We start from the raw sequence: 27,741 nt of genomic DNA, 5'->3' as shown, positions 1-27,741 counted from the left end.
TCATGTTGGATTTTACTTGGCTTTTGAATTATGCTGCAAGAGCAGGTGGGCAGGTCGAAATTTGCAAGGCAGGCCTCACCTGTTTAAGAGGGGACATCAGTTAGCTTATTCAAGTTAAAGGCTGCAGAAGCTATTGGAAGCCTGTATCCCAAGAAAGGGGAAAAAATTCATAGGAAGGAGTCGTAGACCAAGCTGGATGAGCAAACATCTTAGAGAGGTGATTAAGAAGAAGCAGAAAGCATACAGGGAGTGGAAGATGGGAGGGATCAGCAAGGAAGGCTACCTAATTGAGGTCAGAACATGTAGGGATAAAGTGAGACAGGCTAAAAGTCGAGTAGAGTTGGACCTTGCAAAGGGAATTAAAACCAATAGTAAAAGGTTCTATAGCCATATAAAAAGAAAACTAAGAAGGAAGAAGTGGGGCCGCTTAACACTGAGGATGGAGTGGAGTTAAAGATAATCTAGGCATGGCCCAATATCTAAACAAATACTTTGCCTCAGCCTTTAATAAGGCTAATGAGGATCTTGGGGATAATGGTAGCATGACAAATGGGAAGGAGGATATAGAGGTAGATATTACCATATCGGAGGTAGAAGCAAAATTGAAACAGCTTAATGGGACTAAATCGGGGGGCCCAGATAATCTTCATCCAAGAATATTAAAGGAATTGGCACCTGAAATTGCAAGCCCATTAGCAAGAATTTTTAATGAATCTGTAAACTCAGGAATAGTACCGAATGATTGGAGAATTGCTAATATAGTTCCTATTTTTAAGAAAGGGAAAAAAAGTGATCCGGGTAACTACAGGCCAGTTAGTTTGACATCTGTAGTATGCAAGGTCCTGGAAAAAATTTTGAAGGAGAAATTAGTTAAGGACATTGAAGTCAATGGTAAATGGGACAAAATACAACATGGTTTTACAAAAGGTAGATTGTGCCAAACCAACCTAATCTCCTTTTTTGAAAAAGTAACAGATCTTTTAGGTAAAGGAAATGCAGTGGATCTAATTTACCTAGATTTCAGTAAGGCATTTGATACCGTGCCACATGGGGAATTATTAGTTAAATTGGAGAAGATGGGGATCAATATGAACATCAAAAGGTGGATAAGGAATTGGTTAAAGGGGAGACTGCAACGGGTCCTACTGAAAGGCGAACTGTCAGGTTGGAGGGAGGTTACCAGTGGAGTTCCTCAGGGATCGGTTTTGGGACCAATCTTATTTAATCTTTTTATTACTGACCTTGGCACAAAAAGTGGGAGTGTGCTAATAAAGTTTGCAGATGATACAAAGCTGGGAGGTATTGCCAATTCGGAGAAGGATCGGGATATTATACAGGAGGATCTGGATGACCTTGTAAACTGGAGTAATAGTAATAGGATGAAATTTAATAGTGAGAAGTGTAAGGTTATGCATTTAGGGATTAATAACAAGAATTTAGTTATAAATTGGGGATGCATCAATTAGAAGTAACGGAAGAGGAGAAGGACCTTGGAGTATTGGTTGATCATAGGATGACTATGAGCTGCCAATGTGATATGGCTGTGAAAAAAGCTAATGCGGTTTTGGGATGCATCAGGAGAGGCATTTCCAGTAGGGATAAGGAGGTTTTAGTACCGTTATACAAGGCACTGGTGAGACCTCACCTAGAATACTGTGTGCAGTTCTGGTCTCCCATGTTTAAAAAGGATGAATTCTAACTGGAGCAGGTACAGAGAAGGGCTACTAGGATGATCCGAGGAATGGAAAACTTGTCTTATGAAAGGAGACTTAAGGAGCTTGGCTTGTTTAGCCTAAGTAAAAGAAGGTTGAGGGGAGATATGATTGCTCTCTCTAAATATATCAGAGGGATAAATACAGGAGAGGGAGAGGAATTATTTAACCTCAGCACCAATGTGGTCACAAGAACAAATGCGTATAAACTGGCCACCAGGAAGTTTAGACTTGAAATCAGACGAAGGTTTTTAACCATCAGAGGAGTGAAGTTTTGGAATAACCTTCCAAGGGAAGCAGTGGGGGCAAAAGATCTATCTGGTTTTAAGATTCTACTTGATAAGTTTATGGAGGAGATGGTATGATTGGATAATGGGATTTTGGTAAGTAATTGATCTTTAAATATTCAGGGTAAATAGGCCAAATCCCCTGAGATGGGATATTAGATGGATGGGATCTGATTTACTATAGAAAATTCTTTCCTGGGTATCTGGCTGGTGAATCTTGCCCATATGCTCAGGGTTTAGCTGATTGCCATATTTGGGGTCGGGAAGGAATTTTCCTCCAGGGCAGATTGGAGAGGTCCTGGAGGTTTTTCGCCTTCCTCTGTAGCATGGGGCATGGTTGACTTGAGGGAGGCTTCTCTGCTCCTTGAAGTCTTTGAACCATGATTTAAGGACTTGAATAGCTCAGACATGGGTGAGGTTTTTCATAGGAGTGGGTGGGTGAGATTCTGTGGCCTGCGCTGCGCAGGAGGTCGGACTAGATGATCAGAATGGTCCCTTCTGACCTTAGTATCTATGAATCTAAGTTCAAGGCTGACATCCAGAAGTTATTGGCTCTGAAAGACCTGCATGAACTCATTTGGCAACGTGCTGATGAATGTAGTTTATCAACAGCTCTGATAGAGCTTGTAAAAATCATTATCATATTTTAATTGCAATCTCAGCAAAATCTTTGGGTTGCATATCACCATAGATCAACCTAGGCCAGCGGATGCACAAGCAAACCTCTCATGATTTTGTTTGGTTATAACAAAAATTAATAACTGCCTTTACCGTGAAAAAACTTTTGGCTTTTGTACATCTTATGAGATCTTAAGATTTTTAAATGAAGATGTAAAAATAACTTCATGCCCCATGTGGTCTAACTTGTGAATGCCAGCCATGATTTACCGTGTGATGCACTTTTATCTCACTTCTGGTGTGTTCAGTTTGCATGATGAGTGATGGGCACGATGGAGCATAGTCAGTTTCACTGTAGTCTTTTTTTATGCCAGTCCCAAGGGACCTCTTTATTTTTAAGTAGGGTTTTTACATCAAATTTATGTGGCTTAATGGCATCTGCACACTCGTTTTTAAACAAAAAGGCTACCTGCCCGCTGTACAAAAGGTGGTAGTTGTAAGATGGAAAAACTGTAAATGTATGTTGGCTGTGGATCTGGCTCAGTCCACTAACCTGTCAGCCATTTAACAAGTTCCTTGTGGCCCTTGATTAGCGTAGCGTGTGGTACATGTAAAACACCCCTTTGGTAAAAGTCTAGGCACTCTTCAGCAATAGTTACAGCAGGGTAGTTAAACTAACAAGAATCTTATTCCTGTATCCAATAAGCATAACTAAACTGACTCCTATCTTTGTCTTTCATTAAGGAAAAAATCAGGTGGAATATTCAGACTATTCTACCGTCTAAGACAATCGTACCTCTTTTGCTGTACTAAACACATGCCATAAAATGCATGTTCTGTATCCTATCTTTCTGTTCAAAATATTAGTGAAGTAGCGTAAACTTCTGACCAGCTAGACTGGCAATGTAATCACTTTTAGGTGCCATATGTGTACATAGTATTTTATAACAACCTGAATGGTCTATTGGTAAGTAAATGTTTTGTATGTATTTTTAATACTTCTTGCACAAAGTCAGAAAGACACCACTCCAAACATCTAGAATATATGCTTATCTTTTAAAAATGCACTAAGTATTCTCTGGTACTGCTTATTGATGTTATCCCCAAATTATTTTTCCATTACAGTAAACAGTAAAATAACAGGACTATTGGGTCAATGTATATTTATGTTTACTAGAGGCAGACTGCATTGTGCAGATTAACAAAGTTTAAGAGCCTTTTGACCTGAAATTACAATAGTATACTGTAGGGTTAGACTTCTTTGTAAAGGACCCAGTTAATATAAGTGTATTTGTATGGCTTAGCTTTATTTTCAGCCACTTCTCAAATAGAATATAATCATCTTTAATATAACCAGTTTAAGTGGAAGCACTCTTGAGGATATAATCCTAGAAATAACTAGATGTTTGAAGAACATTAATAGGCATAGATATTCCTCATGGATCCACATCACTCTGGATCCCATGACCTATAAGGCAGCTGTTCTCTTCTGTCAGTTTTAGTGCAGACATCTGCAATTGCTTCGACAAGCAGTACCCTCCATATTGGGAAGAATTACATTGCTTCCTGTAAGGTAAAGTAGAGTTTCTATTGAAACAAAGAATATTGTAATATTTAAATTCTTGAAACTAAACATTGTACTAATGCTTTGTTGTAATAAAAAAATGTTTATTTCTCTATGATTTAGATACGCACTATTTAGCACTATAACCCATGTCTGTAAATGATAGATGTCTGGCTCCATTGAATGAAACAATTTCCAGGACTGACTATTCCTGTGAGTTTGTATCCAGTTGCTTTTATTGTAAAAAGTGAATACATACAGTTCTTGCTTAGAAGACTTTATTAGCTAAGTGGAGCTATTCATACAGGTAGGGTACTTGTCGAAGAGGAGTATTTAACTTCATCTCGCTGTGATAACCCTGTAAAGTTGTCTCGTCTGGCTGCGTACTCCCCAACATTGGCTAGTCCTGGCACCACACAGCAGCTCAAAGCACTACGGTATATGCTCATGTCATGGGCATCGTACCACTCATCAGTCTTTTCATCGTAGCATTCAACATTGAATGTGGTCGTGAAACCATTAAAGCCACCCACTACAAACAGAAGGTCATCCACCACTTCAATGCCAAAATTACTACGGGGATTAAACATGGTGGGGATTGTACGCCAGGTGTTGGCAACTGGATTGTAGGCTTCTGCACTCCGAAGACGGTTGGCGCCATCAAAGCCTCCTACCTGTAGACATCAAAGAAATATGGAGTTTGCTAGCTGAGAAAGGGCCTACATTAGGTGGCTGAATTGTTACGTGGGTTTAGGACTCGTATATTCAGTAGGCCAAATTCTGTGCATATTCAGCTTCATTGACTAGAAGTGTGAGTACTGAGCATTTCTGAAAATCAGACCCTTAATTCTGCATGTTCACTTACTGCAGGCGACTTGTTCTTTCTAGTTGTGGTAAAATCTAACTTCCAAAAATGTTCGTTGGAATAGTCAAATTTTACATTCTTGCATCTAAAGGAGGCAAGGGCACAGGATGTATGAGTTAAGCAGAAATAATCCAAAATGCATTTAAAAACGACATGAAGAGAATTGTACGTTGTGAGGTTAAGCATTCAAAGTGGGGAAATAACAAGGTTCCAAGTGAAACTTTAACTCTGCCCCTTTTGCATATAACAGTATTCCAAATTATATCATACTGTTTCTCAAACACAATACAACTCGGTTTTCTACAACCTTGGATGTGTATAGCCTCTTGTCACAATCCATGCCTACCTGTTTAAAATATTCTGTTATCTTTCTGACTTCATATAAATTCTCTTGGGTACAGTAGTTATTTCAATAACTATCAGTACCAAGCTTTCTCCTCAGCTGGCATTAAGTCCTTAGATGTTACTGGAGGTTAAATAGTTGAGCTATAAACATGACTTACGTTCACAACCTATTTTAGATGAAATTTTGTGGAATGAGATAGCTGAATAGAGTAATTATCTATGAATTTAGGAGATGTTCATATTCTAAACTTTCATTTCCTCTACATTCATTTAGGGTATGTTGTAAAAATTTTTGTATACATCGAAGAAAACGTCTTCATACCCTCTGTGGTCCAGATTATTATAACATTCTACACTTGCATCTAAGGTTATAGGAACACTTTTATATTGTATTTGAGGAGATTGATCTTACAGCATGTACACAAGGGATGAGTATAATTTAGCACAAAAGTCCTAATCTGGAACTAAATGCCTAAGTAGAATCAGAAAACCCAATTCCATGAAAAAGTCACTAGCTGAGTGCACACTTCATTCACTGAAGCAAGAGGAAGCTCAGAGTTATGACACCTCGGGAATGGAGGTTGTTCTTAAGTCTTAACATGGGGGATCTTTCAAAAGTTTACAACTGAACATTGACTTAACACAGCTTTGAAACTTTACCATATAGAAGAAAAATGCTGCTTTCCCTTTATTTTTTTAGTAGTTTACGTTTAACACAGCACTGTACTGTGTTTGGTATTTTGGTTTTTTTTTCGTCTCTGTGCTGCCTGATTATGTACTTCTGGTTCCAAATGAGGGGTGTGATTAACTGGTCAGTTTATAACTCTGAGGTTCTACGTATATTGTTCACTGCATCTGCCTCACTCAATTCCCACCCTAACAGGTGCACCATGGGTGAGATAACTTTCCTCTATATGCTGCATATGTACAGTCAGCCATCCCATCGATAGGATGGACTGCGGCAACCGCTCCGCGCTTTGGGGGGCCCCGTGCTTTGGGATGCAGGGTCCAGGGCGGCCTGGGGACTAGCAGGGGGCCTGGTGCTGGTAGCAGCAAGCGACCTGGTCCCAGCCTGCCCCGCCGTGCCAGCTCCCAGCATTGCTCGGGGCAGGGGGCAGAAGCCGGAAAGAGGTGGAGCAGTGGCTTGGGGGAAGGGGTGGAGTGGGGGCAGAGCCTGGGGAGTGGGGGTTGTCCGCGGCCTCCCACCCTCTGAGGGATGGTCATATGTACAGTGGTAGCCTATTGCTCATGCCACTAGTTAAAAATAAAGACTGAGCAGGGCACATCCAAGAACAGCATTTCTTGGGGTACTGGACCTGTGAAATGTCTTCAGTAGGACTGTGAAAGACATTTCTCCATCTGGGCTAATTCTCTGCCAAGCTTTATTTCAAAGCTATAGTTGTTTCAAAACTTCTTTTGGAGGTATGGAACAGCTGCCATATGAGGAGAGATTAATAAGACTGGGACTTTCAGCTTGGAAAAGAGACGGCTAAGGGGGGATATGATCGAGGTCTATAAAATCATGACTGGTGTGGAGAAAGTAAATAAGAGTGTTATTTATTCCTCATAACACAAGAACTAGGGGTCACCAAATGAAATGAACAGGCAGCAGGTTTAAAGCGAACAAAAGGAAGTATTTTTTCAAACAACGCACAGTCAGTCTGTGGAACTCCTTGCCTGAGGATGTTGTGAAGGCCAAGACTATAACAGCGTTCAAAAAAGAACTAGATAAGCTCATGGAGGATCGGTCCATCAATGGCTATTAGCCAGGCTGGGCAGGAATAGTGTTCTTAGCCTCTGTTTGCCAGAAGCTAGGAATGGGCGACGGGATGGATCACTTGATGATTCCCTGTTCTTTCATTCCCTCTGGGGCACCTGGCATTGGCTGCTGTCGGTAGACAGGATACTAGGCTAGATGGACCTTTGGTCTGACCCAGTCTGGCCATTTTTATGTTTTAAATGGAGGAAAAATGCATTTTATTCCGCCCCTTCTCAATAAGCAGTTCATTCTTTTTTGCTCGACCTCGCCTTTTGAAATCTGACCTGTAGACAGAGGGTGAGTGAAATTTATGAGCGCTGCTCGAGTGCTTTAACTAGAGCGAATGCCACACGTACATTCGCCATAATGAAAGCTGACAGCTGTCACCTTACCGCATAGACATATTCTCCATAAGCTATTACTCCTATTCCACTTCTTCGGCTTCTCATTGGTGCGATTAGCGTCCACTGGTTTGTCTTAGCATCATATGCTTCAGCTGTGAATAGGCATTCATTTCCATTGAACCCACCGCATATATAGACCTGTTTTAAAAAGATTACAGTTTTTCTATTTGTGAGGGGGGGGAAATGAAATGATCCCATCCTGTTTAGAACTAGCCTCTTTTCTTGGGCCAGGGTTAATGCAAGTGGAGTGACTGACCACCTGAGGAACTGAGTTTGGACTTCTGTTTCTTGAGATGGGAGTTCTATAGAAACACTAGGAACCCTTTTCAGAGTAGCAGCCTTGTTAGTCTGTATTTGCAAAAAGAAAAGGAGGACTTGTCACACCTTAGAGACTAACAAAGTTATCTGAGCATAAGCTTTCGTGAGCTACAGCATCCGATGAAGTGAGCTGCAGCTCACGAAAGCTTATGCTCAAATTTGTTAATCTCTAAGGTGCCACAAGTCCTCCTTTTCTTTTTACTAGGAATCCTCTAGCTGAACATCAGGGGTAAGAGATTGCAGTCCCCTATTCTAATCTTCTCCACATTCTTATGTTAGTGCCCTTCACCATGCTAGCTAACTGCCTGTTCTTGGACACCCCGAGGTCTGTCGTACCAGAGTCTAAAGGGTAAGTTGGGAAGTGGAGAGTGACAGATTGGTAAATTGATCACCAGTCTAGTGAGTGTGTCTGTTATACTTTCCACTGCTACAGCTCCTTTCGGCAAGATTTTCAGAACACATCACAAATATACTTCATAGGCCTCCTTTCCCACTCCAAGGGCCTGCCATAACCCGGAAAAACTGACTGGAGATGTGACACTGAATGAATGGAAGAGTTGAATTATAACCCAGCATTCCTGATTCCTCGTGCCCCCTGCTCTGTGTTACGCTGTCTCAGTTCTACTCTGGCCTCTAGGATCCTGAGATGCATTGTTTCCACTTTTTTTTTAAACCCTGAAAACATTTAACTTCTACAGGTTAATTTTTTAAAAATCATCTTGCCACATGCATGTCTCTAGCAAAAATTCCAAAAACTTACAAAATATATTTGCATCTAAAATTGTACTATAATTGTGTGAGAGGTTCTTGCTCTGACAGATTTCTGAATACATAGCTCTATAACAGGAAAAAATATTAATCAAATCAATATTAACACATGTTGTGAAGTAAGTCTCTCTCACATCTACTAGCTTTGGGCATCCTAACCACACCTCGGCATCCGTGGGAGTGCTCACATAAGTCCTGGGACACTGATTTCATCAGCTACGTTCAGAGAAGGGGAGCAGCTACAAAAGGTACCTTTGCACCTGTTTCCTTTTAATGTCTACATTTGTATTTTTCCAAAAATTGTAATTTTAGAAGCTTATGAAAAAAGAATAACAAGCGCTGGCCAACTTCTGTCTCCGGACCATGTCTGTACAACTCCTGAAATCAACAGTTGTAGCTCAAAAGCAGAATTTTGCTCTGGACTAGGAGTCAGGGGACCTGGGTTCTAGTCCCAGCTCTGCCACTGACCTGCAGGGTGACTGGGCAAGCCACTTCTTCCCCTCTACATGTTTCTTGCTTCCCCTTCCTCCCTTTGCCTTATCCATTGAGACTGTTAACTGTAGGTGCTTAGCACAATGGGGCCCTCAGCTGAGGCCCCTACCCTAATGCAAAGAATAATGAATATCAAGGCTATTGTACTTATCAGAGCAGACAGCACCTGCATCAATATATGGTGCTTTAACTTAGGGTTACACTACACTACGCCTACACTACAGCAGCACACACACAGCACTGCAGGTGTGTGCTGTAGCCCTGTAGTATAGACATGTGCTACAGCAACAGAAGGGTTTTTTCCATCACAGCCAGTCATCCACCCCCTTGAGAGGTGGCAGCTACATTGATGGAAGAATTCTTCCATGGATCCAGCCATCTCTATGCCGCAGCTTAGATCGGCTTATCTAAGTCTCTCGGAAGTGTGCATTTTCCACACCCCTGGGCGCCGTTTCTGGGTCGACCTAAGTTTTAGGTGCAGACCAGGCCTTACTGTTAAGATGTTGTATTTGATCTGGGGGGTTTAGCAGGACATGTGTGCTGGTGTTGGTTCTTTCTGCATTCCAATAAACCCCTGTGATTCTAGAGGTGACTATTACAACATGCACTGTTTAACACTACCATGCTACAGACTCGTTTGGTACCAGTCCTGCTCTCTTGCTCACTAGAGGGGAGGGCTATGGCAGCAGTTGCATTCTGTAATCTCAAGTCCTTTTTACCTTTCCATACAGCGTGGTGGCGCTTGCGTCACTTCTCTGTTCGTGCATGGGTGCAATCAGCGTCCACTGGTTTGTCTCTGGCTCGTACCGTTCTGCTGTGTTGAGACGCACGTAGCCATCGAACCCTCCCATGGCATAGATGAAGGTGTTAAGAACAGTGACACTTACGTAGCAGCGTCTCGAGTGCATGGGAGCAACCTGGTGCCATGTTTTCTTAAGCGGATCAAACCGTTTCACACTATTAAAATAGTCCACGCTGTCAAATCCGCCAATGATATAGACGTAACCTTTTAAATAGGCAGCGCCATGGTAAGCACGGGGGCTTTCCTGCTGACAGGTGACATTCACCCATCTGTCTGCTCGGGCGTCGTACGTTTCAATGGCATTGGTTGGGCTACCCCCGCTCCATCCGCCAATAGCAAACAAAATTGCATAGGGCAGGCGAGGCCTCGTGAGCGGGTTGGTGAAATCGGAACTTGAGGGGCCATTCATGTTGAGATCATACATGGCTTTCAGTGCATTTATGATGACAGGCTTGCATTCCTCACTGTCCTTTACAAAATCGTGCATTTTAACATTGTTCATAAAGTACTCCGCATGCATCAACGCTAGTCGAACCTAGAAAGGTAAAGGGGAGGTGAGAATCAAGATGCAGTGTGGGTGGTTATGAGAGCCATCTCTGGATGGTTTTTACGTACTACAGGACTGGCCAGCTAGAAATAGTTTGATTTCAACCATGTTGGAGCAGGGCGTCTGAAAGGAAGACTGGCAAGCTGAGAGGCTTGCTAAAGGGAATACCGTACTTTCCAGGCCCTCACGGGTCACTGCTTCAAATCGGGCCTGGTTTTGGCACTGACCAAAGGCTGTTACTATCTGCTGGCTATTCGTAGACTCAGAGAGCAGGAGAACCTAGCAGGACATCTAGCCCATTCCATGGCATCTCATGCAGGACTCCTCCCTAGGCTGTATTTTCCATGGGTTTGTCCAAGTCTAGTTTTAAATCTCTCAAGCCATACAGCTGTTCCTCCTTTCCTGTGGGAGACTATTCCTTAGCCAAAGACATCTTTATGCCCCCTGGTATCCCACCAAATAATTCCTCCCTTGGCACATTCGCCCCAGGTTTGTAGGTGTTTATACCTTCTCTACCTCCTCCCCTCAGCCATTGCTCAGCTAAGTTATACAGACTTAATTCTTTTAATCTTTCCTCATCAGTCAGTCCCTCTGGGTCCCTAATCATTCTACTTATAATGCGATACACTTCCAGTTTCTCATCTATGCCCTTCTATAAAGAGGCAGAACTGAATGTATTATTGTAGGTATGGATACATCAGATTCACACAGAGAGAGACGGGGGCTACTTCTTATCTCTGACACAATGTTTCTGTATAGGAAACCTAAAACTGCATTGACCTCACTTGCTGCTGTATTGTATTGCATATCTAATTAAATGCCTCCAAACTTCCTTCTGGCCGAGTCAAGTTTGCCCAGTGGTGCCTTGTACCCTCCAGAATGTGGAGAGCGGCTAACTTTACATTTCTGAAAATCAAGGAATACTAAGTTATGGCAGACGCCACCCCCACAATGCAGCCTTAACTCTCTGCCCCCCTGGAGAGGTTCATAGCCACATGGAATGGGTCAGAAAGGGCAGTGCAAAGGTTAACAAGCTACCAGTGGAAGTGGTGGATTCTTTCTCTTGAAGTCTTTGGTAAGACCAGATACCCTTCAGTAAGATATGCCTTATTCAAAACACAGGTATTTGGTGCAATACAGTAGTAACTAGATGAAGTTCTCTATCCTGTGTGATACTGGAGGTCAGACTAGATGATCTAATATTCCCTTCTGGACTTCTACATCTATTAATTTATAATTAGATCTGTGGAAGGACTAAAAGCATGCCATTGTTTGTGTTGTGTTCCACTGATTTGAATTCCAGTAGTGATCTGCATGCGCTCCTGCTGTGTCATTGTGTTGGATGTAGCTGTGTTAAATGGTGCTGGGATTCGTTGGAGCACCTTGATACAGCTTAGAGACTAACAAATTTATTAGAGCATAAGCTTTCGTGAGCTACAGCTCACTTCATCGGATGCATTTGGTGGAAAAAACAGAGGAGAGATTTATATACACACACATAGAGAACATGAAACAATGGGTTTATCATACACACTGTAAGGAGAGTGATCACTAGTGATGGCTTAAGTGATCACTCTCCTTACAGTGTGTATGATAAACCCATTGTTTCATGTTCTCTGTGTGTGTGTATATAAATCTCTCCTCTGTTTTTTCCACCAAATGCATCCGATGAAGTGAGCTGTAGCTCACGAAAGCTTATGCTCTAATAAATTTGTTAGTCTCTAAGGTGCCACAAGTCCACCTTTTCTTTTTGCGAATACAGACTAACATGGCTGCTACTCTGAAACTTGATACAGCTGTGACTGATATGACAAGAGGGACATGGGCACCTTGGGGGATTGCACTCATTTCAGTGCTGAATTTTCAGCAGACACACACAAGGATGCTGCCTTGCCATAGAGGTTGTCACAGTGGGATGTCCCACAGAACAGTGATCTCAGTGACGTTAGGAATGGTAAAGGGAAGTAATCCTTGGGACCAGGGCAAAAGAGTGATTACAATTTTGCAGGTCTGAAGTGGTATGTGTGGAGCAGGCTCAGTGTCTGAGTGCAGGGTGTAAGTAGCTCCTGCTTGCAACACTTGTCCGAAACCCTAGTTTTGCCTTAGCAAGGAACTCGTGTTGGATTTTATCCCACAATGCTCATGTGATCTATCCATGAGGATAGAGTGCTGGTGTGTGTGATTGGTGTGTCTGGGCACTGGTGAGAGGGCAGAATTAAGATTGCATTGCGGGGTGGGGGGATTCATCCATTTTATCTTGGTTTTTCCTGGGTCTCAGGTTTAAATTAGCCACTCAGCATTTTGGAAAGGCACAAGGCAACACTGGGCAATCTTAACACTGTGTTAACTAAGTTTTGCAGGATTTAATTTCCTTGGTTTAAAGAAAAATTCTTGGTATCACAGTCCAGCTTTCCCCCTCCACAGCTTCTGGCTGCTTGGCAGTGATTTGCTGCTATCCTGGTCAGCCCTCATGCTTGTGCGAAGCTCTGTGGACTCTCTAGGCTCCCTCACAGGAAGGGATTGGGGCCTATGGGCTGGCTTGAGTGTGGGAAAATCTTTGCACAGCCACTGTCTGTTGTACATTTCCTGTGCATTAAAAGGAACTAACTTCAGTTTAAGGAGCTGTTACTCCAGCCCCTTTCAGTGCCATCCACCACTGTTTAGCCGGCATGAGTAACAAAAAAGAAAACCAGCAGAAAACTGACCTTAGGCAGTAAGACTGAAATGTACTGTTTCCTGTTCTGGGGGTCGTGGGAAATCCATTTGAGAATGGCCTCGAACACTGCATCTTCTTGTTTCACGTTGAGTTCGTCCTTTTCAATTACGTCTTTAAACTCATTGACTGAGAGCTCGAGAAACTCCGTAGACACCTTTACCATTTCCTCAAAGTTATGCAGGATGAACATGTAGGCCGTCTGCCGCAGGTCCGGGCAGTGGTAGTACTCTGTGAACTTGCAAATGCCAATGCAGTTTTCCAAGCACAGCTGAGACTTTAAGAACTCGCAGCACCCCCTGACAATGCCCATTATGTTGAACTGGTCTGCTGCAGCCAGTAGCCGCTCCACGTTGTCAGCAGTGACTGGGACTGTCCTCGTATAGGCGTATTCAATAATTAGCTTCATCATATCAGGGGAAATGCCAGGGATATTATACACTCTCTTCTCTGAGTTGTTCCAGCCACTGGTAAACAAAGCCCTGGAAAATGAAGCAACACTTTAACCAAACAACCTATATAAAATCTACTGTTTTATGCATATATCCCTTCTTCATCAGCTCACAATCCAGGTGGATAGACGACTCCGGGATGAGCAATGGCAGGCTGGACCTTTTCACCTTGGATTTTAAACCAGACTACAGGACAGTGACCAAAATCTGATCAGCTTGTTGGCCTGTGTGAAATGAGTTGGGGCCTTGGGGATAGTTCCGAGTGGATAAGTAGCCACAGAATGACTGGCTGCCTTGTTGCAGCAGAGACAACGGAGGGCAACTGAAATCTCCTCTGACTTATGTGGGAGGAAGCCAGGCATCTTTGCAGGGGAATGTAGGGAATCCCAGAATGTCCTTTCCCATGCTGTTCCTGCTCTGTGGATAAATACTGGACACCAGTTTCCAGGGCTATGGTTAAATATTAGACGGTGGCCTGATACCGATTTCTAGGCCGTTATCGGGACTCTGGCTAAACAATGGATGCCAGTTCCAAGGCTTCCGTCCACCCCAACTCCATCTTAAAACAATTACAATAGACCAGCAAGCAGACTTTGCGCCCGTTCCCTTGCTTGGCTTGCGTCAAGCACTGACCGAAAGTAGGAACTGCAGCTACATAAGATGTTCTTGTGGGCATTGAACTCCAAACCATTGACTTTGATGACTACATCACAGAGTTTCCCTTCCAGTCGAAGCTCGTTGAAGACTGTGCAAGCCATGGCGCTCATCTTTCTCTCCATGTGGGGGTGGGAGTACCCCACTGAAGCTGAGGTGTCATCCATGTCCGTAAGCCTGGAGACAGCAGAAGAAGCTCCTCTCCGAGGCGCTACTGGGCTTTCTCCTTTCCCCTCCTACATGTTCTTTGAAATGCGTATTTAGCCCATAAGTTCCAGAACCCGCCTGATAATGAGATCACTGACAGGGCTGGGTTCTAGAACCTTTCCTGCACTTGGCAGCAGCTGGGACAGTTGCCCTAGATCAGTGGGGCTGGCTGGAATGATAACTTGTTTGGTGACTTATATTTGCATCTCTGCCTTGGCAAAGGGGCCCCCTCCCACCTCCTCTGATTGCCTGGCAGCACAGCTACATTGGAGCTTGAATTCCAAATACGTCTGATGTTCCACGGATACCGAGCAATGGCTCTCAGTCTTGTGAGATTGCATACTGACGTCTATGGAGACAGTATAAAACTATCTGGAGCCTCTTAACCATTATTATGCCCATTTTACAGATTGGGAAGCTACAGCACAGAGAGCTTAAGTGGCTTGCTTAATGCTACAAAAGTCAGTGGCAGAGCTAGGAGTCAAGCTCACCTGATTCAGCCTGGTGCCTTACCTGCTGGATTGCATATGTGGCCTGCTATCTGGAGGGGCAGTAGAGTTCTGCAGGAGGCCAGAACAGGAATTAGGAGTCAGTTCCTGGCTTTGCCACTGACTCATTGTCTGACCTTGGGCAAGTCTCTCTGAGAATCAACATACCCATCAGTAATATGGGCAATGAAAAAAGCACATTACTGAGGATTTGTAAGGATTCGTTATTGTTTGTAAAGTGCGTTGAGATTTGTGAACGGAAACAACTAAAAATGCAGGTGGCTCCCCCCCCCCCCAATTTAATGAAATTATGTTATTTAGGGTTATATTGCAGGAAGCTCAGAGCCCGTTTTCAGCATGCCCCGCCCCGGTTTTACTTTTGGTGTTGCGAGATAAGAGCTAGTTGCCTTAATGTTCAATTTCCTGCCTTTTGATTGTTTTTAATAACTTAACTACAACGGCTTCTACTGAGTGGCCTTATAGCACTTACGGCAATAGGCTGGGCTCGTGCCAGCTAAAACCAAAACGGGTCTGTGACCAGCCCTGAGTTGCAGCAGTTACCTCCTGTGTTTGTTCTGGGAATGATTTACGATCTCTGTGCTGTTTGTGGGCAATGGGGAAGTGGGAGCGCCTGCTAGCAGTGAACCTTGCTACAGGTGAGGGCCTGACCAGGTGTGGTAGTGAGCACCTGCAACATGCGGGCTCTGACTCCAGTGATGATGGTGGGTGCTCGGCAGCTCCTGGCAGGCTTGGGCCCTAGATTGCACAATATCAGCTTTCTGCAGCCAGCCCCGGCCCGCCCTGCACTGGAAGATACAGGGGGTGATGCCAGCCAAGCTGACTTCAGGGCCTGAACGGGGATGTCCTGCTGTCCCCAGGCGCCAGGGTCACTGAGAGCCAAGCTGGGACATCCTGTATTGACGGAAAACATCTAGCTCAGCCCCCCAACCCTGCCCCCCCCATGAGCCCCTACCCTCAATGCAGCAGCATTTGCATCCTGACTCCCAGCCCCCCAGTCCTGTCCCCTAGCCTAACAGACCCCCAGCCCCAGCACCCCAATCTCAGGCCAACATCCCAGCCCAGGACCCCAATTTAACCTCATAGACTCCTCCAGCCCCCATCTCAGCCTAGCACCTCTAGCCCCACACCCAGCCCCTAATCCCAGCCCCCCAATTTAACCTAATAGACCCCCTAGCCCCAGCCCAGCCCCCCAAGACTGACCTAATTGACTCCCCCAGAACCCTAACCCCAGCCCGCAGTTTACACGACCAGCCCAGCCGCCAATCCGGATCCGGCTCCGGCTCCTCCCCCGCGCGTCCCGGCCGCGCCTCCGGCGTTTCTGTTTCTGTTTCCTCGGCGAAGGGAGCCGGAGCGGGGCCGAGATGGTGAGAGGGGCCGGGGGGGGCCGCTCCCTTGGGGGACATGGGGAGGCGCTCCCCTGGCGGGGGACATAGGGCGAGCACGGGGGAGTCGGAGCCGGAGCCGGGTGAGCGCTGGGGGGTCGGAGCCGGGTGTGGGGGGAGCCCTGGGGGGTCGGAGCCGGGTGTAGGGGGAGCCCTGGGGGTGGGGGGAGCGCTGGGGGGTCGGAGCCGGGTGTGGGGGGAGCCCTGGGGGGTCGGAGCCGGGTGTAGGGGGAGCCCTGGGGGTGGGGGGAGCGCTGGGGGGTCGGAGCCGGGTGTGGGGGGAGCCCTGGGGGTGGGGGGAGCGCTGGGGGGTCGGAGCCGGGTGTGGGGGGAGCCCTGGGGGGTCGGAGCCGGGTGTGGGGGGAGCACTGGGGGGTCGGAGCCGGGTGTAGGGGGAGCACTGGGGGGTCAGAGCTGGGTGTAGGGGGAGCCCTGGGGGTGGGGGGAGCGCTGGGGGGTCGGAGCCGGGTGTAGGGGGAGCCCTGGGGGTTGGGGGAGCGCTGGGGGGTCGGAGCCGGGTGTAGGGGAAGCCCTGGGGGTGGGGGGAGCGCTGGGTGGTCGGAGCCGGGTGTGGGGGGAGCACTGGGGGGTCGGAGCCGGGTGTAGGGGGAGCACTGGGGGGTCAGAGCTGGGTGTAGGGGGAGCCCTGGGGGTGGGGGGAGCGCTGGGGGGTCGGAGCCGGGTGTAGGGGGAGCCCTGGGGGTTGGGGGAGTGCTGGGGGGTCGGAGCCTGGTGTAGAGGGAGTCCTGGGGGTGGGGGGAGCGCTGGGGGGTTGGAGCCGGGGGTGGGGGGAGCACGGGGGGTCGGAGCCGGGTGTACGGGGAGCCCTGGGGGTGGGGGGGAGTAGGGGGAGGTATGGGGCTGGGGTTGAGATGAGGAGGGGAGCATGGTGTGGATGGGAGCGGGGCATAGGGGAGCACTAGGGGAGGGGGTGAACGCAGAGAGCGTGTGGGGCCACAACTGCCACCACCCACCGTAATGCCCCAACAACCTTGCTATGGGAGCGTCAGCCGGGGCTCTGTTTGTCCTGGTACAGAAGCAGAACAGCTAGGGAAGGCCCCAAGCCTGCACCTTCAGGAGTTGCAGGATCAGGACCTAAATAGTTTGTGGCTGGTAAATCCAACAGAGTTTTCCAAAACCAGAGGTAGAGAAATTGCTCTTTGTCTTATCGGTGGAGCCAGTTTGCAGTGGAATTACTGATCGGGACCCTGTAGCATCATCTCTGCAGAGTTGATTTTCTTCCTCCTGCATCAGTCTCTGAAGGAGAGAAATGCTCCTTAAGGCACTGTGGGTGAGAGGGTGTTTGGTGAGCTGCGTTGAAACCAGGCCAGCGAATACTGACTGTGCTGGTGCCCGCCGCTGGGGCGTGTCTCTTAGCACTAAGAAAAGGAGGACTTGTGGCACCTTAGAGACTAACAAATTTATTTGAGCATAAGCTTTCATGAGCTACAGCTACTCCTTTTCTTTTTGCGAATACAGACTAACAAGGCTGCTACTCTGAAACCTCTCTTAGCACTGACCCCGTCCTCGGAATCAATCTGTCTCTGCAGGTTCCTGAACTGGAGAAGGTGACGGTCCACATGAGGAACCCCGAGCACGTGATGCGCATAATCTCGGCACTCAGGAAAGAGGGAATAGACAAACTGCAGGTTTCTCTTTTTGTTCTGAGCTGTGCAGGCAGGAGCCCGTTCCTGTGGGATATTTCAGCATTGCCATGGCAGTGGGGGGGATAATAACGCCCCGTGTTTGTGTGGACCCCATCAGCTATGTAAGGCACTTGTCTAGCCTCCATTTCTGTAGTATGTGAGTGCCTCGCAATACGGCCATTATCCTGACAGTGCCCGAGTGAGAAACACAGGCTGTTGCTGCCCACACCCCTCCCTGTGCACCTCTCAAAGCACAGCATACTGGGGCGGTTTCAGATACTGTCCTTTTCTCCCCCTTCTTGTGTCCTTCAGGTCGTTTCGGACTTCGACATGACTCTCAGCAGGTTTGGATTTAACGGGAGACGATGCCCCACTTCGCACAGTGAGTCGAACGAACGCTGTGTCCATTCGTTCGTAGCTTATGTTCCTCGCTCCCGTCTCCATAGCCCAGTCTTGTAACCTCTGTCTCACCTGCACCCACACCCATGGGCTGTTGCTAAGCCCTGGCATTTTCCTCCCCAACCATCGCTCTTGATACAGTCCCTTCTGCTGCTGTAACTGCTCCGGGGCTTGGCGGCCGCTCATACTGATTGCTGCTGCTCCTCCCCCACCCCATCCAAAATGCTGCTGTGCCAATCACCCCCCTATCTCATTGCTCCACCCTATCCCCACAGACCCCGTCTCTGAATCCTTTTCCCCTTCCCCATTAAGTGCCGGCTCTTTTCCTCGCCTTCGGGGCTAGGCGTGACTGTGCCCCAGCCTGCATGTCTCCTCTTTTCCCCTACTGCACCTCCCTTTTCTCTTTACTCTGCATCCTTTCCACCACTTTTCTTCCTCCCACCCACTGTGCTCAGAGCCCCCTCCCAAGCCCCTTTCTTCCATCAACTCCCCCTCTCAAGGCTGGTCTACACAAACACTGAAACCTGGGGTGTAAATCTACCCTGCACTAGTCTACTGTGCACTAAGTGTCCATGTTGACCCTGTTGCTGAGCACGAAACGTTCCCTAGTGCACTCTGATCTATTCTTCCTTCGGAGAGATGCCCTAATGGGTCCTGATTTTCAGGAAATGCCGAGCACCCGCTCTCGGAGGGTACGTCTTCACTACTGCAGCGGGCAGCGATCGATCCAGCGGGGATCGATTTATCGCATCTAGTCTAGACGCGATAAATCGACCCCCGAGCGCTCTCCCCTCGACTCCTGTACTTCAGCGCTGCGAGAGGTGCAGGCGGAGTCGACGGGGGAGCGGCAGCCGTCGACTCACCGCAGTAAGTTATTCACGTAGCTGAAGTTGCGTAACTTAGATCGATTTCCCCGCCCCCCCCAGTGTAGACCAGGGCTGAAAGTGAGGCTCCTGTCAAATGTCTCAAGTTGGCATCCAAAAATTGTGGCACCCAAAATCACTTGTCATTTTTGCAAGTGTTGACTCTGGTCTTTCTGTGGGATTTGGAAATGGCCCTCGTGTGTTTTCCCGGGGTTGGACAAGTGACTGTTTGTCTTTCCAGATATCCTAGATAACAGCCAAGTCATTAGCGAAGAAGTCAGGAAAAAGGTACGTTTAGTGCTATCAGACTCCATCTCTTTTGGCTGTATGTACAGTCCACATGCTGCTTCTCCTACTAGGGGTAGGTTCCCTGGGGACAGTAGAGATGGGGTTAGAACACAGCACTGGGACAGATGTGACTCCCTGCCAGGGAAGAGAACAGAACAAATTTCCAAACAGCATTTCAGATATGGGAGCACTTGTCAGAGTTCAAGGGACTCTTTACAAACCTGTTGCCACACCCAAGCATGGGCATTTCATGTCAAAGAGAACAGTGATAAATAGTGAGCAAAGGACATAAATCTCTGTCCAGAACAATTTAACCTTGCTGACACTGTCAGCTTGATTTCTAGAGCAGTATTAAATATTTCCCTTGGGACCCCATGAAATTGCCATGATACTCACTTGTTTCATGAACAATTTAGGGTTTTATTTTTAAGCTGTGATGCATTTGTGAATTCTGCAAATACTCTGCTTTCTTGTTATTAAAATCTCTCTTTCGATGCCCTTAACTGTTCATTGCATTTTCTGTTTAAACCCATCAAATGTTCTAGTTAAGAGATCTACTGCACTATTACTATCCGATTGAAATTGACCCCAACCGGACCATGGAAGAAAAATGTCCCCTCATGGTGGAATGGTGAGTGACTGTGTATGAGGAGCTAATTTCGTGAGCTAAAAAATAAATGGGTAAACAAGAAGAGAGAGGGGAATTCAGTCCCCAGATCCCCTTGCATAGCAGAACTCACTGTGCATGGAAGTACAATTTTTTGATAGTCCATCTTCCCATTTCTCCAAGTGCATGAAGCATCCTTTCTGGTAATATGGCCAGGATCAAGCTTGGTAGATCCACTTAAAGAATGGCACTTAAAGAAGGTGGACAAAAAGCAAAAGCAAGGAGCACATGGAGAGGGAGGAGCAGGTTTGTTTCTGTTGTATGGTTAACTCTGATGCAAATGCCTTAGCATGTGGCAGTTGCAGCGTCATCGTGTTCGGACTTCATGGTCCATTGAGATCTCAGTGGATTTGTTGGATCCAGAAGATTTATGTGCAGACTTGCAGCTCTGAAAGTAACATTCCTGTTAAGAAAAGGATGCAAAGTCACTTAGAAAAGAGAGAAAGTAGGATATGAGAGCGTGAAAGCCCTTTGAGAGCGGGATATGCTTTGAAAATGCAGCTGTCAGAAGTGAGCCCATGGCTTTTGTGCCTCAGAAGGAAACACCAGTTCCTTCCTTTTCCTTTCTTTCTTGTGGGTTTCATTATTCTCCACCTGAGTGATGGTGCATCTGGCACAGCTGTAGTTGCACTGCCCTGCTCTCACACCCTCCACGAAAGGGATCCCAAAGGGCCTGGTATTTGGGGCTGAGTTGTTTTCCAGCTCTGATAATCAGTCCCTGGTAATAGATCAACAGTAACTACATCAAAGAGTGCTGGAGAAAAAACAGAGAAAGTCGGACATTTCTGTTGGGTGCCCAGATACCCTGGTGGTGGAAACAATAAAAATGTATCGATTAAGTAAGTGCTACCAGCCTTCCTCAGGCAGCCCTTTACCCATAACGAGCCGTACATGTGAAGCAGAGAGAAGGTTGAAACTCTCTTTAAACAACAATTAGTCTGATGGACCGTGTCTTGGTCACGACTCTGGTAATTTCCCGTAGGTCAGATTCTAGAAACTCGCAGTCTGTCAGAAATGAAGCTCACTTTGATATGTGTTTCCAGGTGGACCAGAGCCCACAGCCTCCTGTTGCAACAGAAGATTTTGAAAAGTGACATAGCCAAGATAGTCGAAGAATCAGAGGTGATGCTCAGGTACAGGTTTTGGGATGGTCTCTGCAGCTTGTGTCCTCTCTTTCCCGTCCCTGTGAGGGCACACACTGTAAGGGCTCTGTTGCTTTCTCGTTTGATTTCTGGCACCTGCTCGTTCCATTCAGACCCCTGGGTTTGTCAGAGAGAGAAAAAGGGAGGCACTAAACTGACTTCCGAGAACTCTAATCCACCTCCTAGTTGCTTTCTCACCCTTTCCAGACATGGCACATAAGGGGCAGCAGGTCAGAACGTGTCCCCTTCACAAACGAATCTCAAAATGCAACAACACAAACTCCAACCTAAGCCTTTTCCGCGTACTTGGCGGCTCCTAGGGTTCCTCCTCAAGAACTGCTCAGCCCCCCTGTGAGGTCCACTCCCACCTCCTGTAAATCTAGGTGGAGTAGCAAGCCACTTGCATCAGTGAGTTGGCAACTTAACATTACCTGGCAGGATCATCAGTGACTAAGGGGCTGGGTTTTGTGAGCAAACACTGCCAAGCTGTTACAGATAAGATTTTTCTTTCTCCATGGACTGTCTGGAAAAGTCAAAAGTTACGAAACCTCAGCAGCTTTCTGTGTGGCACAGACACCACGTGTCTTCAGCCCACAGGAGCAGCCGAGAGTCTGCCCAGCAGGGTGGCATTTGTGATAGTGATATTTATTCTGGTGCAAAGAAAGCTGAAGCTTCTGTCTCTGATCTCAGTGGGGAACTGCATTACATTGGGAAAAACCTATTGCTCGTCTTGTACTGCACCCAGTCTGTTGTGATTACCATGTTGTGGTAGCACCTGGAGTCCAAGTGGGGATCAGGACCCTGTTGTTCTAGGTGCTGCACACACACAAAGAGCAATAAGATGTTCCCTGTGCCAAAGAACCCACAACCAAAGAGCCCACAGGTGGCTTCAACAGAGACAACACGGGGTCTGATCAGTGTGATGAGCAGGGGTGTCAGCCCACCAGCTGCCTGGCCAGTGTTACATCCAGAGCTTTGTTCACTGGAAGTCACTCTCTTACAGCCCCTGGGGAAGCCAAGGACCATATTTCTTGTAGGTAGTTAGCGTGTGGGAGAAATAGCGTGGGATGAGCGTTACCCCCCTGTCCACTAAGAGCACTAGCTGGGTGTACATTTATGCAATAGATTTAACAGGCATCATCTTTCCTGGGAGCTTTGTTGCCTAAGGATTAAATTCCTTTTTCTAGACCAGCTGAGCAGTATGGTCATGGATTCCACGGAGGGTGTGGGGGGGACAGTATCAGTACTTCTGGTAGTAGAAGGCTGCAAAGTCCAGGGACCTGAGGTCAGGAACTCTTGGGCTCTGATGCCAGCTCTAACGCTGCCTTTCTCTATGACCTCGGACAAGCCATGGCCCCTCTCTGTTCCTCGGTTTCCACAGCTGCTGAATTATTAGTCAGCATTTATAGAGCAGAGTGCCATCAGTTTAACAATGGGCTCTGCAGTCTAGCAGAGGCAGGTCTCACATGATTCGGGGGCTGGAAGTTGAAGCTAGACAAATTTGGACTGGAAATAAAGTGTAAATTGTTAACAGTGAGAGTAATTCCATTGGAATAATTTGCCCAAGGTCATGGGGGAGTCTCCAGCACTGACGGTTTGAAAATCGAGATTGGAGGAGTTTCTAAAAGCTCTGCTCTAGGAATGATTTGGGGGAAGTTCTCTGGCCTGTGTTACACACGTTAGACTGGATCATCACATGACCTGGCCTTGGAATCGATGGAAAACCAGTGACTGAAATCCAGCCTATAGTGCTCGGGGAGCAACCCCTACCTAGGCTGTTGGGGTGACCATGGAAGATGTCATTTGCAGAGAATGCATCCCAGGGTTTACGCAGAGCCCAGTGTACTTTGGGACAGGCTTCAGGGAGGTACCTGTGTACCATAGAGAGTGAAATTCACCCCACACCAGGGCCATCCATGGCTAAGTCCCTGTAGACATCGCTGTGTCCTTTGGCGCAGGCTTGAATTTCACCCACAGTTCAGAAATGATCAATAAGTTAAGGAATGCCCTGGTGCCTTGGCCCAGTGAGTTTCCAGTCTCCAGTGGGGATGAAAGCACTCGCAGCACCGTGGCAGCTTGTGCTCTGAGATGAAGGGTGCTATTGTGACTCTAATGTGTATTCCCCACCCCTTCCCCAGGGACGGAGTCAACACCTTCTTTGACCAGCTCCACCAACACAACATCCCCCTCTTCATCTTCTCGGCCGGCGTGGGTGACATCCTGGAGGAGGTCCTCCGGCAGGCCGAGGTGTTCCACCCAAACGTCAATGTGATGTCCAACTACATGGACTTCGATGACGAGGTACGCTGTGCTACGTGCCCCATGGTTGGGTCACGTTAGCCCCAAGTGTGGGGTCGGGGGACATCTAGAGAGGGCGCCGTTTGGTTAAAACCCATCTGTCCATTGAAAATGTCATCCCTTGTTGCCATAGCAACCTTTCCAGTTATTAGTGCTGAAATTGCTTTGAAAGTGAAGCCTATATTAGCTGTATTACGGTAGCACACCAGACTAGGGCCCCTCTGTGTAAAGACAGTCAGAGAGCCCCCCTGCAGAGAGCTCACAGCCTAAATTCCCAAGGCTGGGGGAAAGTTCTGCAATATACAAGGATCTACTTGGCTCTTCTCCTTTATATGTTGCGCTTGGCAGGAGAGCGTGGGCTACTGCTCTTCACTTTGTTTTGAGTCACTTTCACTCTCTGGTTTGGCGCTAGGCCCGTGATACTGTGTTTTTTTGGGGGAGGGGGCAGCGCTGTGGGAGGATGGGAGTTAACTTACCATAATTATCTTTAAAACCTATGAAACCCCCAGAAACAGCCCACTAAGTTGGGCCTGTTTCTCAGTGGCTCCTGTGGGGTGGGCATGGGGCGGGGGGTAGAGGTTTAGGGAGATTTTAGCCACCTAGGCGCTCCCTGGGGTGTGAGGCCATGCAGGGGCCTTGGGGCTGCTCTGACCTATGGAGCCAGGGAAGCAGAGAATAGCCACAGTGCAGTACTCCCCAGCCTGGCCCCCGATATGTCCCTGATCCGCCCTGACACTGGAGCCTCTGCAGAGCTTTTGCAGCAGTTCTGAACTGCCCAGGGAAGGCTGTCTGCGCAAGGCAGAGTTTACCCAGTTAAAGGCCCCTTTATGCTGCCAGAATGGGGCCTGAGTGGCAGAGAGTTAGGCCCGTGGTCCCTTGTTCTGGGAGCCCTTTGTAGGGGAGGGAAATGCCACCTCTGGCTGGTTCTTGAGAGGTGCTGAAGGGCTCTGGTCCTCTGTGCCATTCTCCATTGAAGGGCTGGATTGCTCTGGAGCAGGGCCCTTGGGCAGCGAGGGACAGCTGGTTTCCCAGCTGGCTCCACTAAGAGCATCTCTAAGAAAGGTGCAAACCACGCTGAAGCTTTGTTCCTTCAGCCCCGAGACACCCCAGAAATCATCCTGTCTGTCTGTCCGCTCGTTCTTTGCTGCACAGGGCGTCCTGAGACAGTTTAAAGAGCCGCTGATCCACACCTACAACAAGAACGGCTCGGTCTTGGAGAAGACGGACCACTTCCAGCACCGGAGCAGCAGGACCAACATCATCCTGCTGGGGGACTCCATGGGAGACCTGAGCATGGCAGATGGGGTTGGCAACGTGGAGAACATCCTCACGATCGGATTCCTGAATGACAAGGTAAGCGTGAGGGCAGAGGCTGTCTGCCCTCCTGAGCGATTGCAAGGCCCAAGCGTTCGCAGGAGGTTGGTGGGGGGTGCAGGTGGGAGGAGCCTACATGCTGCAAGAGAAGTCTGCTATCTGGCATGCTGTATGAAATAAGTCTGGTGGGTCTCAGTCCCACCAGTGGGAAGGTGTCTACATCACAGCTGAGCCCCTTGTTCGCCCCTCAGCTGAGCTGGAGTGGTCATTCCTCCGTGGCTGGTTTGGCTCCTGTGCCAGGGTGCAGAGGGGAGAGCTTGCCATGCCGTGCCCCATGCTCTGGAGATGCGGTCTCTAGGGCTCTTGATCGGGTACCTTTCACCAGCCCTGAATCCCCAGCGCCACTTTCATGGGGCTCCTGGAGTTCTGAGCTTGGCAACCGGCCGCGCTTGTTCTCCGCTGTTAATGTTGCCACCCTGTCCTGTCCCCTTGCCCCACGGTGGCTCTGCAGGTGGACGAGCGACGAGGAAAGTACAGGGACGCCTATGACATTGTGCTGGAGAAGGACGAGACTCTGGACGTGGTCAACGGGATCCTTTGTTACATCCTCGGAGACCTGAACTGAGAGCCCAGGATCCTGACTCCGGCCTCTAAGGATGGTGTCTTGGGACCATGCTTCCCATGGTGGAGTCAGGGAGATTTGAATCCATCTTGATGCCCTCAGGAACTTCCCCCCGGCTCCCTCCTGGGCTTTTATGAATACCCTTTTGTTCGTCAGTCCTGGGATTGAGGGGTGAGCTGGAGAAACTCTCCGCTTGCCCCAACTACCTCCACCCTGTCCCTGCTCAAACCCCAGCCCCCAACCGTCCGCCGCTGCTCCTGGCTCGTGTCCTGTCCCACAGAATCTCAAAGCCACTACGGCAAGGTCATCGTTTGGCTGATGGCTAGGCTGGCTGTGTGCAGAATTAAAGATCCCTCTGCCACACGAATCCCCTCGGTAGGGAAGCAGGCACCTGTTTGTTGTAGGTCCATCCCAAAGCGTTCAGGCCGGACTCCAGTTTCATGGTTCAACTGCACAGCAGTTACAGCCTGCTTTCTGCTGGGGTGTCTGTAATTCGCTGTGGAAACCCTACAGATCCCCGGCCTGCTCTTCGGGTCAGTTCTCTGCTCCCCCTGCCTGCAACCTCCTGGGCGTCACTGCTCTCTGGTGGCTGGAGAGGGGACCAGAGAGTGGGTGATTTTAGAGGGCATAAGTCCTGCCCCTGTCTGTGCACCGACCTATTACGGGTTGAGCCTGGAGGTGCTCAGACAGCATGGGGGGCCCAGTGCTTTAGGGCGCAGATGGGAAATACGGGTTGGGGGACGTTCGGGCTGCCTGGGCGTGTCGCTTAGAACATTAACACTTTGGGTTTGTGAGATGATTGTGCAGATGCAGTGATGCTTAAAGGGGTGGGACTCTCATGAGGATTCCTGTCCAAGGGCTGCTTGTGTAATTAACACAGGGCTGAGTTTGGTCATCCCACGGTGGGGGGAGGGTTTGCTTGGCTGTTGTGTTGTGGCATGCAGTGAATCCCACCGGCAAGCGACTCTTGGTGGAGCAACGAAGCTTTGCCGGCCATTTGCGCTGTGCTGTGGAGTGTAGTTGTTACAGCCAATAAGTCAGGCAGCAGGGTTGTCGTGTGTGGACCAGGGTGTTGGGGGACACAGCGGCCAGTGTGTCCTTGGGGTTGGGAGTTTAAAGGTGGCTGGGAGGGAGGGCAGGCTTTTTGAAACGTGACTATTGTGTAACTAACCCTTTGGGCCAGTTCTGGGGTCTCAGCGCAGTGCTTCTGTCAGCAACGTAAAATCTCTATCACTCAAATGCAAAATAAGGGAAAGAAAAGCAGGGCAGCCCCTCTGGGACCCTGTCTGCTGGGACCCCCTTCCGGGCGTGACAGTCACACTGGCCTGGAAGAGGGCTGATGCTAAGCAGGTGTTCTGAGTCCCCCACGTGTCCGTAGAAGGCCTGGGTTTACTTGCTTTACTGCGCAGAAAGCGTTCTTTAGGGGTCGGCGTTTCCAAAGGAGCAGGAACCCTATGTCCCTCCTGCCGAGTTCAGCCTCCGGCCTGGGGACGCAAGCTGCCTACTTTGGCAATCTGGGCTCTGCCTCTGCAGCATTTGACTCATCTTAGGGGGACACAGACTCCTGTCCACGGCAGCTGGATGGGGGACAGCAGCTGTTTATCGATTGGGCTTGGCCTGCCCGCTGCTAACGATCTGGAAGTGCAGATGGCTCTTTCAGAGCTCCCTGTCCCGCCCTGTAAAACTCCATCTCCTTTCATGCTGGTCCTGTCGGGGAGAGCCAGAGGCTTGCGTTACATTACAGGCAGCTCCCACCCTGCGGTCTCCTCTGCGGGTGGAAGGGACCTTGGTTCCTGCTGTGCAAATTGTTACTTGTCTGTTCCTGGAGAAGTGTCGTCCACGTGGCTGTCTCGCTGTGACCCAGCCTGACATTAGCAGCCTGGGCCCCAGCATTGTTCGGTAAGCGAAGGTACTTGTCATTTGCCTTGTAGGAGCTGGTCCGGTCCAGGTTCACAGGCAGCCATCTGGCTCACTCACTGTGTCACAGTCGGCTGTAAGTGTCACTTGTGAGGGGGGTGGGTTTTAGTCCGTTTGTTGAAATAAATCCTTTAGATAAAGCCTGCGTGTGAGTGGTTTGTAACCAGGTGTGTGAGCTTGCAGTACA

At 48.2% G+C, this 27,741-nt stretch overlaps 2 protein-coding genes across 4 annotated transcripts; one reads left to right on the top strand and one right to left on the bottom strand.

Moving 5' to 3' along the window:
* Positions 1–3,028: 3,028 nt before the first annotated feature.
* Positions 3,029–15,528, bottom strand: KLHL10 (kelch like family member 10). The gene is made up of 5 exons (XM_038385566.2): positions 14,280–15,528; positions 13,187–13,676; positions 9,852–10,469; positions 7,543–7,692; positions 3,029–4,855 (listed from the first exon to the last, which is right to left on the bottom strand). Exons 1-5 carry the CDS (start codon positions 14,465–14,467, stop codon positions 4,481–4,483), a joined length of 1,821 nt encoding a protein of 606 aa, XP_038241494.1. The 5' UTR covers positions 14,468–15,528; the 3' UTR covers positions 3,029–4,480.
* Positions 15,529–15,531: 3 nt separating this feature from the next.
* On the top strand, positions 15,532–27,694 carry NT5C3B (5'-nucleotidase, cytosolic IIIB). 3 transcript variants are annotated; one of them, XM_043503516.1, is made up of 9 exons: positions 15,532–15,651; positions 17,949–18,047; positions 18,357–18,426; positions 19,548–19,594; positions 20,140–20,225; positions 21,305–21,394; positions 23,542–23,704; positions 24,854–25,054; positions 25,527–27,694. In XM_043503516.1, the coding sequence occupies exons 2-9, from the start codon at positions 17,979–17,981 to the stop codon at positions 25,638–25,640; spliced, it is 840 nt and encodes a 279-aa protein (XP_043359451.1). In that variant the 5' UTR covers positions 15,532–15,651; positions 17,949–17,978; the 3' UTR covers positions 25,641–27,694. The 3 variants fall into 3 exon arrangements, with proteins under 3 accessions (XP_043359451.1, XP_038241205.1, XP_043359450.1); XM_038385277.2 differs by lacking the exon at positions 15,532–15,651 and adding an exon at positions 15,938–16,380; XM_043503515.1 differs by lacking the exon at positions 15,532–15,651 and adding an exon at positions 17,363–17,767 and having other exon boundaries at positions 17,904–18,047.
* Positions 27,695–27,741: the final 47 nt, after the last annotated feature.

The sequence above is a fragment of the Dermochelys coriacea genome, chromosome 27, assembly GCF_009764565.3.
Source record: "Dermochelys coriacea isolate rDerCor1 chromosome 27, rDerCor1.pri.v4, whole genome shotgun sequence".
NCBI lineage: Eukaryota > Metazoa > Chordata > Testudines > Dermochelyidae > Dermochelys > Dermochelys coriacea.
Note: the sequence above shows the minus strand (reverse complement) of the source record. Positions and strands in the feature narration are given on the sequence as shown.